Source organism: Epinephelus lanceolatus, chromosome 9 (genome assembly GCF_041903045.1).
Source record: "Epinephelus lanceolatus isolate andai-2023 chromosome 9, ASM4190304v1, whole genome shotgun sequence".
NCBI classification, from domain to species: domain Eukaryota; kingdom Metazoa; phylum Chordata; class Actinopteri; order Perciformes; family Serranidae; genus Epinephelus; species Epinephelus lanceolatus.
The window spans coordinates 44585946-44600824 of record NC_135742.1 but is presented as its reverse complement, the minus strand read 5'-3'; the positions used below and the strand labels follow the sequence as shown (position 1 = coordinate 44600824).

The following is a 14879-nucleotide window of genomic DNA, read 5'->3' as shown; positions in this document are numbered from 1 at the left end:
CAACAAACTGCAACAGGACCACCTATCAGATATCTGTTTCTGTAATACAGACCAAATTAGTTTCTAAAGTTCGAAAACATAACAAGGCATAGGCTCAACAGGTTTCCTGTTCTGTCTTTTTCACATTGTTTAATGCAATGGGTGAACAAAATAATGCTCAAAGCTTATGGAAAATCTAATAAGTGACATAAAATCAGTTGCAATGCTTGCTTGTGGTAACTTGAAGTAAATATGTGGTTTTTCAGTGCAACATGGAACAACTTAAATAGCTCCAAAGAGGTCAAACCTTCTGAGCTCAAACTGCAGGAGCATCAGTCAAAAAAATTACATTAGTGAATTTGTGTAAGGTAATAGTTTGGAAAATCATAAATCAACTTGCATTGACAACAAGTATCAGTTGTCACAAGCACACCTTTGTTCCATCATCAAGTGTTTACGCGTCTTAATTTGTCCCCTGTCAAGTGCAGCATGCGCTGATTACAATCATCAACTTTGTTTGCAAATATGTTTATGGCGATTTAAAATTCCTGATGGTCATCAAGTCATGTTTTTACCATATAATTTGTTAATGAAATATGACAAAATCCTCTAAAAGGGACCTTCAAAAAGTTGCAAAAGGCAAAAATGTATTTTATTTTCTGATCTGAAATTGACTTAAGTTTCAAATATCACCAGTAAGGGTTCATTAATGCTTAATGGTAGATATATAGAAATGGATGGAGCTTTCTGTCCATACTCTGCATTCAATTTGTCCGTATTTGTGCATGTTTCCTGAAAGCTTCTGGATACGCATGAAACGGAGCTGTACCACCAGAAATCATGGAGGCAGTTCAGGTGAGATAATGACTGTAAGAGAAGACAAAGAAATTTAAATAATGGCAGAACTAAATTAATTGGTAATATAGTGAAAATAATTCTCCTTCCACATGTTGAAATGTATAGAATGGCTGCACACACCATCAACAATGCTGCCTCTGTTTAAAGGCACTATATTATTGCCTCCACCGTCACCTTGTTTGTTGTTGTGTGAAACTTTTGACTCCGCCCTCTAGTGACATATATTAGATGTATCTATACCATCATAAAGGATGCACAGAAGTATTTGGCCATTCATGGTTTGAAACAGACATATCTATTTTGTACATAAAGAGAGTGTAAATGAGCCTTAAGTTGGTATGTTGTTGTGAAGCAGATAGTTCTGAAGTTCAAAGTAAAATTTGAGATTTTTGGACTCTACTGAACCTCATGGTGGCATTAGAGGAAAAGTCAGCAAATTGCCACAGTCATGTGGATTCATCCTCTGGGCACCATGAATATCTGAATCAAATTTCATGGAAATCCATCCAGTAGTTGCTGAGACATTTGAGTCTGGACCAAAATGGCCAGTCAACAGATTTACATTGCCATCCTTAAAGCCATGCTGTTAGCAGGACTAAAGATGAATGAGTGGTACATACACTCTAAGGCTGTTGGAAAATAATGAAGTGTAGTTCATGTTATCAGTTGTACAGAATGTAATTACGACAGAGAAAAAACAAATTATAATGACGCCACAGCCAGCACCAACAGCTGTATTTAGTCTGCATGCCAACCGATTCGTAGAGTCAAGGACAAGAACATATTATAATAAAACAGATGATTGGGATTCATTTAGGAGCAGCCTGGAGGGGAAATATCAGACTGATGGATTGATGGGACAAATTGATGGATTGGATGGACTGACGGGGAGGGGAGGTGAATCCAAGTCATACATCAACAACTTGCACAGTACAGCTCACATCACACATCGGATAGATCTGTGTGTTGCCTGATTGAACTGACAGAATGTTACGACAGATCAAAATGCTATTTGGAGTTCAGCCAGACAATGTAGCTCTTTTAATGAACTTGGCAAAGAAGGAAGGCCTGAGCCTTAGACTGAATTAACATTGTAGGAAATATGGCTGTGTTTATGGAAATGTAATGAGATCTATTTTTGCAGTTAGGATAGGAAAACATTTGATAATAGGTTGGTCAACACATTCTGTGCTACATCATACAAAATATTACATGCCATGCACTCATTAAGAAATACTTCCGTTTGGTAAAATTTGATCCTTGATTTTGCCAGATTGGTGCTGATGGACTTCACTGCACATTTTTAAAGATAACCATGAATAAAATAATCTTACTGGAGTGGAATTGGGGTTGAGACACATCTGTCTATCCAACTGCATGTAATTTTATTTTACACTGATGCTCTATCATATCCTTATATCCAGGGGCTTTCTGGGGAGTTCAGGCAGTGGCATAAGGTTGTTACGATGGGCCCCAGTCCACGCTATTGAGCACATAATGTCTTGTCACATGATCAGAAACGTGACATTAGACAACATCAACATACATATTACCCAGCAATCATTACTGCATATTTGTATATAACAAAAAATACCAAAGAAAATAAAAAATTAAGAAATTATTAATTTAATTTCTAAGTATATGATAGATGCTATTGACTGTTTTACAAATAAAAAAAATAAACATGACAGAAATGGGTTTGGCCTTTTCAAGGCCATTTAAGATAAGAGATAAGATACACCTTTATTGATCCCACAATTGAGAAATTCCAGTGTTACAGCAGTCAAGGGTAAAGAGTCAAATTAAAGATTTCAATATTTAAAAACTTAAAAACTAGGCATGCAGAAAAAAGTACAAAAAATACAAGAAACAGCAATAAATAATAATAATAATAATAATAATAATAATAATAATAATAATAATAATAATGAGCAGTGGATAAAAAGTGAGCAATGGATTAAAGTGAACATATTTAGTGCAGAGTGAATATTGAATGTGCAAATAAACAACAACATGGGGGACAACAATGCTTATAGTGGTACAGCAAATAGCACTGTTTTTAATTTAATGAGAGTTCTTCTTTGAACACAGGCGTATTTTCAAGGTGGCAATCACTCATAAGGGCCTATTCTCCACCCAACACATTGTTGGAGGGCCCACTCTCTCTATGGGCCCCTCCACCTCACAGGCCCCAGTGCAACCGCACTACCTGCACTGTCTATATTTATGCCTCTGAGTTCAGGGTTGGTCTTTTTCCACTGATAAATTTATTTAGCACTTGTTAACACGATGACAAGGATGACTGTCTTTTCATTATGTTTGGAATATAGGTTCCACTTTCACCTCAGTCTAATAATGAAACACTTATTTATTCTTGATTTAAAACTTAATTCTTTTTCCTTTTATTTTTCTTTTTTGAAGCAAAACTTTATTCATGAAACTTATGACATATGATATCAGATAAAAAACAAATGCACAAGAAAATTAAGAGTGCTGATTACATTTTTAACACTAAAATTTTGAAGTGTTCATTATTGATTTTAATAATTCTAAACTATATATGAAATGCAGTTCAGTAATAATTACATTTTAAAAAAGTATTACAATAAGTAAAAAGGTAAATAGATACATGACTGAAAACAAAAATAACAAACCAACTCGTCACATAATGTGAGTAACATAGTGTCATTAAAAACATGAGAATGATTCTACTAAAACTATACTAAAATAAATATTGAAGAAACAGCAGGTGCTGTCTACATCCACGCATGTTGAGATGAAAGGATTCAGTTGATAGATTTTATGTTGAATTTTGAATACACAACTTACGAGGCATGTTCTTCCAAATGTGATTTCCAACAGAATTTGTTTATTAGTCTTTTTTTTTGTTTCTGTTTATGCCAGTTATGCCACATTTATGAGATTATTCTATATTAAGAAATGACCTCCTCCTCTAAACCCTTCTGTGAGGTCAAAGATCAGGGTTGACTGCAGGGCAACATCCCTTGAAAGTCAGTGTGCATATCTAATGACTGAGCAGCCCTGTCAACTCATGCTGCCTTCTTCCTCTGAACTGTAACTCAAATCTCATAGATTTGTAACTCTGTAATAGTCTTTGGCGCCCTCCAGTGGCAGCAGGAGCTAACTGAATTTAGATCAGGTGAAAAGTCAGCTGATTCCACTACAAACAGGAAAGGGAAGTCACTTCTCAACAAACTAGCCATGCAGTAATTGAAAATTCATTTGTGCCCTTTTTGACATAATAAGAAAAAGCTTCAGACACAAAAGATGTTCGGCGGAGACGATGAAGACGGAGACTTCTTGTCGCCTACAGGAGGGTGAGTTTGTTTGTTTCCATCAAGCTAATGCTCTTAGCCTGTAAGCTAACTAGCTTACCATGATTTAGCCAGGAGGGGTAACTGCTCTCGGTAACATAATCTGAAATTTGGCTATTTCTTGCGACCTTGTTGGTTAGTAATAACATTAGAAAGAATAACTCGAAGCACGCGATTCTTTTAAAATTGTTCTCTCATTTGGCTTACAATTTTCACCATGAAAGAAATATTTCATGAAATGTTTCAAAATAGTTTTTGTTGTGTTGATAGTTTTACCTCCACCAAGAGAAGCACGGTGAACCACCTCAGAAAGATGAGATTTTGTATAAAATTCTTTCAGGAGAACATGTTCGTGCCGAATTAGGAAATGACCTCTAATAGTCAAAGGCCTCTCAGATATATAATAATAATGTATAAATTAATCCTCATTACACTGCTAATGACAGATAGGCCTATAGATGAGACTTTATAATCTCTAAATTGGAGAGCGGAACAGTGTAGAGGCCTGTACTACGAAGCAGGATTTGGAGTTAGCGGGGTAACTTTAGGGTTAACTCTGGGTTTTCAGTAGTGGATTGACTGTAGAGTATGCTATCACAGCTTGTCAACACCCCGACGGCTGTCCAATTAGATCAGTGAGGAAAAAAGTATCCTGGATGAAAGTCTCAGGTTAAAAAAGATACGCCTATATATTGTTAGAGGTCAGTAGTAAGTGTAGGTCATTTCATTGTTTCAGAACTATTTCCACGGGCTTTTATAATATAATATAACAGAAGTTCTAACAAACAGCGAGAGCGTTACAACACTGAACACATGATTTTAGCTGTATCTTAATTCATGCAGAGTTTATTTTAGTCCCAGTGATAGTATTGCTATTTTTACACTCTGACTCCAACACTGCAGCTCAAAATATTGAGACACCTGTGTCGTTAGAACTGGGGAAAAAATATATTATTTTATTAGAAAATGAAAAGCAACATTTAGGTGAGATAGACCTCATTAGTCATTAACTAGGCTATTTTTCCACCCTTTACCTCAGTAGCAGAAATAGTCTGGCATTACGTTAAAGTGTTTTTATGTGACATATTGATGTGACATATTCATCGTCATCCAACTAAATAGCAAAACATTCTATACTAATGTCACTTACAGCTTAGTGTTACCTACACGTAATTTAAGACTTGGCCAACAGTAACTTTTTGGATAGCATTTTCAATATTTTTACATTTCCATTATACGATTTCAGAGTATCATTTACATACCACCGCATTGACATTTTACTGTCTCATAGTCGCAGACAGTTTTGGTAACGTTTCATATCATATAAAGCAGTCTACTTCATTCATGGTTGTGATAATGACGATTGTAATGAACACCCCCACATCTTTCACATCAATTCACTTGTGGCTGGATAGGAAAACCCAGAGTTGACTGACCTAGTTGATAACCAGCTTTGTAGTACCAGTTATCCAGACGGTAAGGTTTAGTTGAACCACATAATGAAAAGATATCCTGGTTAAGTTGAACTGGCTTCGTAGAACAGGCCTCAGGGAAAGCTGAGAGGTAGCTCATTTGTCGACTAGTTTTACCGTGTAAGAGTTAGCAGGTTCAAAGTATTTTCATCAGCAGAGTTATGAAGATAACGGCTCTAACAAACTAAGCATTGCCTGGATCATCAAGTATGATAGCAAGTTATATTAGATCCATCCACTGATTGCATATGGACTGCATCTCTGATGGTCCCACCGCTGGTCTGAGTTATCACATGCCTTCATATCTCCGCCAATGGTGCTGTCTGTTCATGCAGCCAAGTATTTTTCTTTATGCAAGGCATCATGTTTAGTGTTTTTGCATCAGTCCCATTACCGTGAACATGAAATCTCAAGAAGGCCTTGAGGGAGTTTCCGTAAATTTGGCACAAATGTCCACTTGGACTCAAGTATGAAGTGCGAAGGTCAAAAATCACTGTGTCCTTAAAAACAGGTTTTGGTCAACTTAAGAATTCATTGGCTAATTATGACAAACGTTCACACAAATGTCTAAGAGGATAAAAAGATGAAGGGATGATATTTTGAGTCCAAAATGTCAAAGGTCAACTCACTGTGACATCATTATGTTTTGCAAAAACATTCACACACAATAGCTGGAAGACATCACGTCCTGCTTAAAACTTTAGAAAATGAGATAATCACTTGGGAAAGCAATCACATGGGAAATTCCAAAAAGTGTGGGGTACTTATGTAAAAGTGTTTCAGACCCTGTAACGGCTTGACTTTTATGTGCAGCTTAACTACGCTGCACATTATTCACTCACTTAGTGCAGACTGGGTGTGACAGTGAGCTCAAAATATGTCTAGTACACTGAGGGTGACTGGGGAGGGATGATTTTTTTTTTTTTTAATTAATTGTATTTATTGATTTTTAACATGCAAATTGACAATAATGTTAAAGCACTTGTGAATGACAGTGTAATGTAATAGTAGTGCAGCAGGGAAAAAACCACACAAACCCCCCCTTACAATACATAGAACCTACACAGAAAACAAAAACGGTCAGCTTGGTCATATTTCACTTAAAACAGTTAGCAATAATTTTTGCCCTTAAGGTCATGAGCATTGTTTTTAAATTTTTCTGTTTTTTTCTTTTGCCACCGTGATGTTTTCTCAATCCATGTTTCTTTGGATACAGTGATGCTAGCAGCTGTTTAAGCTTATCTCATATTCCTGCAATTACCTTTTAGCACTGCACTTTTTATATATAACTCATAATTTCTTTTTTTTTTAATAAAAAAATATATTTTGGGGGTATATTTTGCCTATAATTGATAGGACAAATAAGCATGAAGGGGGGAGAGAGAGAGAGGGAGTGACATGCAGCAAAGGACCATAAGCTGGAGTCGAACCCAGGCCGCTGCGGCAACAGCCTTGTACATGGGGCACCTGCTCTATCCACTAAGCCACCGACAGCCCAATACTAAAGAATTTCAATAAAAAAGGTTTTGAATAAAAACATATATAAAAAAAAAACACTTTTCTGGCCATTACTCAGCGTCGTATCTCAGGAAGAGAAGGGAAGACATTTGGTCAGATACTGAATTGGTAACACTAATCTTCAAGTTGTGCTGATTGTATAGATCTTCTGTGCTGCCCCGGGGAAGATGTGTTAAGAATCCATGTGTTAGAATGTGCAGCTTCTTTGCAGCAACATCCATAATTGTCTTCTTTCATGGCTACATGTGAGTCTGGACAGACATGGATGTAAACTGTAAGGGACTGATTGGCAGACACACACACAACTGCAACTATTTTTTTGTTTTGTTTTATGAATGATAGAGTTGGGCAGTATCCAAATTTTGTTACCGTTAAACCTTCCCCACATTTTCCCGGGGTATACGGTATTACCGTGACTAATTAAAAATTACTTTAAAGGGCTCAGAGGGAGTCGCCAAAATGTCGGCTTGTGCCTATACCGTTCAGAAACAGAATAACAAACATTACATAGGCCTAAGAATACTGAAAAATAACAACAAAACATGTATAACATTAACAACTTTTATTAACAAATATTTATAAAAGTGCAAATGCAGCAGTCAACCAAACAGAATGAAATAACAACAAATTGTCTGTGGGCTACAGTCCACTTCCAGTACAGTAAGCGACACAAATCATTAAATTAAAACACAGTCCTATAACATCCAATACTTATAGGCTTATCAAATAATAAAAAAATAACAGTACACAACAAAGGCAATAGCGAAAATGTGTGCTATACAGCGTATCCTCAGACCGCGATGGGTAAAGTCTGTTGGTTTATTTTTAGAGCCTACCTTTAGTTTGAAATGTTCACCCTCTCCAAGTCCAAACTGTTTTTTTCCATCAGAACAGGCTACTCCTCATTGAAAATGAAATAAAAACAAAGTATAATGATAACTATAGCAGCATCCTATGCTTCAAAACTGTTCAAGGTTTTTCGCCAGAAAAACCAGCATGTTTACTTTTTCCAGCTGGAGCAGGGCACGTAGTGGATTGACAACTTTGGCCGCGGTGCTGACACACCGCTCTGATGGAGAGCTTGTGGCACAAACGCACAGGTAGGCCTACTTTCGAGCAGCCCTCAACATCAGAGGAAAACACCTGGCTCCATCACATTTCCACCTGAGAAGGAGGTCTCCGTCTCCCTGAATAACAGGCTCGCGACAACAGGCAGTTATGTCTGCTCCTGCTCGCTCCTGTATGGTGCCGAGCGGACCTGCCACTGCATCGGCTTTTCTTTGAAGGTGACGGCCCAGAGTCATCTGTTTTTTCCGGTGGTTCAGGTTGCGCTTCTCCCTCCTCCACTCTGATGGACACTGGACCTGCTGCTGCTGCTTGCAGAAGTTGTGAAGTTGTGTTTTTTTTTTTTTTTTTTTTTGGGACCAACTCACTTGATGTGCGGCTTGCCATCTTTTCTTCTCTTTCTCGCGTCCGAGCTGTCACATGACGACGTCACAACCAAAAACTTTATCAAATGTGCCGACACAGTTAAGGGCAGTTATAAGAAAAACATTATAGTAGTGTTGTCACGATACCAAAATCTTTGTTTCGGTACCAATACCAATATGAATTTCAATACTTTTCGATACTCTTCGGTACTTTTCCTAAGGAAAAGTCCTTTTGGATACAAACCTTTAGAACAATAAATAGTAGGGGTGTAACGGTACCAAAAAAATCATGGTTCGGTAAGTACCTCGGTACGGACGTCACGGTTTGGTAACTCAAATGTTCCACCAAGTTTGTGTTGTCTCGTGTTGTCTCCCTTTGCGAGGCAGACTTTCTCTTGTCTTTTTTCACATGCGCCAGCTGCGAATGTTGATACAGGTGTTGTCATACACACCACTCCAATAGGAACAAGAAAGGCATTTGTGTGCATAATTGAGTAAAATAAATTAACTAAATTAATGAATTGAATCAGTTTAAAAGTACCGGTATTTTCCGAATGCAGTATAGTACCGTTTGGAATACTCTAGTACCGCAGTACTATTTTAGTACCGGTATACCATGCAACACTACATTATAAACTACTATTTGACAGAAAACATACATCTTAAAGATACACATTTATTTTGAAATTCACATAGCACGTCTGTGTCACCATTTCTGGGCAAGCACGCCTCCGCTCAAACAACAAACAGAGCTCAGAAATAAAATGGTCAAATCATATTCTAGTTGTTTTTGTGAGTTGATGTAAATGATTGTGTTAGATGGGCATATGATATTGCGTCATATCGATCGCAGGCTCCTGAATCGAATTGAATCAAAATCGTATCGTGACATTTTTAGATACCGCGGGATACCTTATTACCGTATTATCGCCTAACCCTAATGAATGACGCCTCTCATGCTGTATTCAGATCTGCTATGAAATTTGATTTCACGCTCATGTTAAGCCACTTAGCCAACTTGTTCCTGTTATGCAGACAAACCCAACCCATAGCCCTTTATTTATTTTTTTTAACGACAGACTCACTTACTATTAATATACCTTGCCACTCAATTATGAGGCATTCACTTACAGCTCTGCCACATTCTCAGACTGACAACCATTTTGTGCTCCCTGCCACTGTATGACCATTGTGTAATAGCAACACAGTGTGTTTGAGCTGATGGAATAAGCAGTCAGTTTAGGGCATGTTCTAGAGGGAGGAGTGTTACGGCAGCTAATTCCTATCACATGCTGCCTGTTAGAGGAGTAAGGTGAAGCCTTTTGCCAGAGCCTATCTTTGCCCAGTAGAGCCCCAGCTCTAAGTCAGAGCTCTTCTTTTCCTTTTGCTATGCTGTTGAATCTACCACAGTGGTGTGACTGCACCGGGGAACTAAAGATCAGGGGTAGCCTGGGACTGAGTGCTGGAACGTACACTGGGAGACTGGTTTACACATGCAGACAGACTGTCCCCTCTCATCCCACTTCCTTAACATTGGAGATGAGGGCCTCATAGCATTCAACATGTCTGTTCTGGGAGATACCAATGATTACCAGTGGAAGGAGTTCCACGGGTCAGTACCTGAACAGCTGAGCAGTTTTCCAAGGCATGTGCCGTTATGAAAGCACAGAAACTTAACAGAAATGTTGGTGGAGCTTCGCAGGTTTGATCCAGACTGTTGGAAAAATAAGCTTGGTGCCTATTATTGAGGTGGTCTTTGTAATGATATTGCAGTATGTAATGATGTAGTAATGGTTGATTGTTTCTGCAGTACAGTTTTTGTTGCTTTGTTGATCATTAGAAAAGTAATCACCAGTAGTTTTGATGTTTGATTAATTACGCCATTTGTCAACCAGAAATGTAACACAACTCGCATAAGGATTTGCTGCTTCTTTGTTTCTTTATATCAGTGCAAATGACATGAAAATTGGGATGACCCAGGAATCTCGATGCTCTATGATGCGGAGCAACTTTAAGAAAAGAAAAAAAGAAAGAAAAACTAGTATGTGGACACTGATCCATCCATCAGTTTTTAACCACTTCCGGAGCCATGTTGCAGGGGCAGCAGGCTGAGCAAAGTATGCCAGATGCCCTGCTCCTCAGCAACGCTTTCCAGCTCCTCCTTGGGATCCTGAGGCGTTTTCAGGCGAGATGAGATATATAATCCCTCAGGGTGTTCTGGGTCTGCTCTGGGGCCTCCTACCAGTTGGACGTTCCCGTAACACCTCTAACTGGATGCGTCCAGTAAGCACTCTGATCAGATGTTGGAACCATCACAACTGGCCCCTTTTGACGTGAAGGAGCAGCAGCTCTACTCCGAGCTGTCTCTGGATGTCCGAGCTCCTTGCCCTATCTGTAAGGCTGAGCCCAGCCACCCTTCGGAGAAAACTTGTTTCGGCTGCTTGTACCAGCAATCTCATTCTTTTGGTCATTACCCATAGCTCATAGATGAGGGTTGGGGCATAGACGGACCAGTAAATCGAAAGCTTTGCCTTCTGGCTCAGTAAAGGAGTTCAAGTTTCTCAGGATCTTGTTCACCAGTGAGGGTAGAATGGAGCGTGTGTATGCTGAGTTGATATTTATTTGGCAAAGAACTTTCTAAGGCCAAGAATGAACTTTCATACTTGTTTTCTGTCTTCCTCAGCGAATGGAGTTTGCTCAATTGTCATGCAGCTATAGCAGCTTCAATGCCAACTGAGCAGACTTCATTTACTAAGAAAGACCAAGAGATGGTGTTGAAAGCTCGAGTTGTGAGTCAGTCAGTTAGTTGAGTTGAAAAGATTTTTGTAAACGACTGCTTTCAAGAGCTAGAATGAACTTCAGGATATTTTTTTAAGTTAGGAAGGTAGAAAGCTCCAGATAAAGCTGGTAAGAAGTAAGATTTCTTTTTCTTGACAAATAAGTTTTTTCAAACTTTGGGTTTGAAAAAAAGACTGAATAATAGATACAGCCCTGCAGTTTTTTAACTATTTAAATAGAATGCTCATAATGTTGTCCATTGTGTACCTGACTGTTGAACTTTCATGTGGATTAAAATGTTAAGAGCTGTTAAGTATAGCAGGTGTTTAAAGTAACCCCTGAAATGAAGATGAAAGGCATGTATGAGCAGCTTTACCCCTGTTAGTAGGAATCAGCCTGACTGCACAGTCAGTGCTGCATGACGGGCCATATCTTACTTTCGAGACCAGCACATTTTTCTACGAGTGTAACCTCAGAGTGAATCATACATTTAATTGCATGGCACACAACCATGTCAAGATGATCTTTACACTTGTTCTCCTTGCAGGGCGAAGTTAGCCTCCCTGTTTGGACTAGACCAGGAAGGCAGTCAGGGGAACGAGTCGTTCCAGTACACAGCACCCAAACAGCCCAGAAAGAGCTCCAATTCAGGTAAGACAGTCACAAATGAGACATGAGTGACTTCAGATTCAGCCATGACTTGGACGCTAAACTCAGTTTGTCTTTTGTCCGTTCACAGCACCAGCCACCCAGAAACCAGCTCCACCACCCGGAGCTCCTGCAGTGTTATTTGCTACAGCAGTTCAAGCGTTCAGATAGTGAGGACCCAGTTTTTAATGTTTTAAAACCATTTTAATATAGCATGAAGTGTTTAGGAATATTTCAGCTTTTTTCATGTATATTTTGAAGATAAAAAGTCTGTGGGCTACAACTAATCACTCCCCACAAGATTTGTTTTCCAAAACTAATTATAATGTTATTTCCGTGATAAACTTTATAAATTAAGTCACAACTCCCCAAATCATCTTAACTCAAGTCGAGTGAAAAGCTTTTCTGCCACTTTGTCCCATGAACAGTATTAACGGACAGTATGTGAAGCAGGGAAAGCTGGGAGCAGCCATACTGGGCAACCGCACAACAAAAGAGGTTGGAGGTTTGCTAATTGGTCACTTGTTTGAGATTATTGGTGTGACTTTTGATTTTTATGAATAATGCACCTTCTGTTCTCTGCAGTACAAGCTGCTTCTGTACTTGAGCCAACAAAAACAAGTGACCACAGCCAAGATTCATGTGGGATTTGTTTTTACGGTGAGTGGAGATCTAAAGGATGTTGAATCCATATAGACAGATAATGTGATGCATTAGAGTATCACAGTAAAGGGACTTTGCGCGTGGTGGGGAATCTTTGAATAATACTTTATGCGTCTGCGCCAGTGATAACCGTGGCTGGTAATGTTTTCAGTTGCCTGTCCGTCTGTCTCATTTTCTTGTATACAATATCTCAAGACCACCAGGTATGTGTGACGCATCCATGTTTCCACAGACATGGATGTAAACTGTAGGAGAAACTTGACTGGTGCGTAGAGGCATACAGCTGTGGAGCGGTAATCCTAGATTCTTAATATAAAGTGTTCTGTGTTGACTAGGGGTGTCCCGAGCACATTTTTTTTGCATCCGATCCGATACGAGCAGGGGTCGCATTAACCGGATATTCTCGGTCATTGACCGTTTTTTTACAACAATGACCGGAAAATCTGAAGGCCGTCAGTCATTTTGACCAGTTGCAATTACCACCCCTGCCCACTTGGCGGCGGAGTGCACAGTCAGTGGTTTAAGTGGCTGCCGTTATCACACTGCAGAGAAAAAGTCATTCATCTGCTTCATGTTGCGTTGTTGACATAACGCCCCGGACACACTGGACGCGGAACCGAAGTACAGCGCCCAGCAGCGGAGGCAGTTTTCAATCGGCGCCCTATCTGACTGTCCAAACAGGCTGCTGAGCAGAGCGGAGCGCCCGCAGAGGCAGCGCTTCAGTTTGGCGTCTGGTCTATTTTTCATGCGAGCCATGAGCGCTTCTGTCAAGCTGGATAGAGTGGATCGTACCAAACAGGAACTCGGGCACAGAAAAGACAAGAGAATCCGGCCAATTTTCAAAATAAATAGCACGCACTGTGGAACGTGAGGAGAAAATACCGTGTTTATAATTTAAAAAAACACAACAGTGCATAACCAAACACATTTTTCAATACCCTAATCACTTCAAGTACAATTTTAATTTTGTGTCACCGAGCCTACAGGCATAACTACATAACGCCCTGGACACACCAGACGCGTTAGTGCCGTCCGGTGTGTCCAGGGCGAAGCCTAATGGCACGGGCGTGTGGATGTCTGTTCATCTTTTCGTTCATGTCCTTATTAATGCACACTTTATAACTTGCTTGTTGGATTTATTAAAAACGAACGAATGAAAACTAAATGTCTTTGAATATCTTTATTATCATTTAAAAATGAAAATTAAAATGACCGGTAAAATAGATTATGACCAGATTTTTATGACCTTGCCGGTCAAAATGACCAGCGACGAAAAAGTCTAGCACAACGTCTGGATACGAGTCCTTTATTTTGAAACCGAGTCTGATACAGAGTCCGATCCGATACTTTGCAAAGCATTAAGAAAGAGAAAAAAAAAGAATGCATCCAAGTTGTCCCATAAGGTTTGTTTTTTATGTAAATAGCATCCAAAAAGCTTATCGGCGGTTCAGCAGCACAAAATGAAAACAAATTCAATATCTTCTTCTTGTCTTCAACAAATAAAATAGGCCCATATCTTTTGTAGCAGTTTGACACCAATAAAACCCATAAAACAGGTCCCTTAACACCAAAATTAAATTGTTTTTACCTGGTTTCTGTCGAACAAAAGAATTATACTATACAAAAATACAAATACAACAGTAATCAGTTTCAAGAAAGTATATATTTTTTTCACCAAAGAAAAGCAATGCTCCGTTCCGTTCAGTCAGTTCAATCCAGTTCAAACAAAAAACTCCACTCCGGGATTTCCAAATAACATATCACAGTTCAATTCAGTTCAATCCACACAGTTCGCTAAACAAAAGTAAACTCCACCCCAGGTTTTCCCGCAAACAAGGAGGTAAAGAAAATCCACTGTTGGCTCTGACTCAGTTCAGTTTCAAAACAATAAATCAACCTGGCCCGAAGGTTCCAAATAAGGAATAATGAAACGGAAAGTAACCCTTGACTTTTGCCAACTCACAGGACCGTGCGTAAATGCCGTAACGCTCCGGCGTTGTTTCGGGCGTGGAGGCTCCGTTGGATCCCTTGATAAACGTGGCGGAATCTCTGAGGTGAGGCTGGTGGCCGGATGGATGATATTCCACAGGGAAGCGCACCTATTTCGCGGACTTTGAGCGGTGTAAAATGCCGTGGTAGGCCGAATATGCAGAGGACTTCTGGCTCATTTCTCACTCGCCGGTGACTCTCGCCATATT

General features: G+C 39.3%; 1 protein-coding gene across 3 annotated transcripts in view; it reads left to right on the top strand.

Moving 5' to 3' along the window:
• The first annotated feature begins 4003 nt into the window (after positions 1-4003).
• The window catches only part of fkbp15b (FKBP prolyl isomerase family member 15b), a 66071-nt gene continuing 55195 nt past the window's right edge, over positions 4004-14879 (top strand). For all 3 annotated transcript variants that reach the window (XM_033619241.2, XM_033619243.2, XM_033619240.2), the window contains exons 1-5: positions 4004-4175; positions 11918-12021; positions 12110-12188; positions 12447-12516; positions 12604-12678. In XM_033619241.2, the coding sequence (XP_033475132.1) occupies positions 4126-4175; positions 11918-12021; positions 12110-12188; positions 12447-12516; positions 12604-12678 (378 nt within the window). In that variant the 5' untranslated portion in view covers positions 4004-4125. The remainder of the gene's footprint in view (positions 4176-11917; positions 12022-12109; positions 12189-12446; positions 12517-12603; positions 12679-14879) is intronic.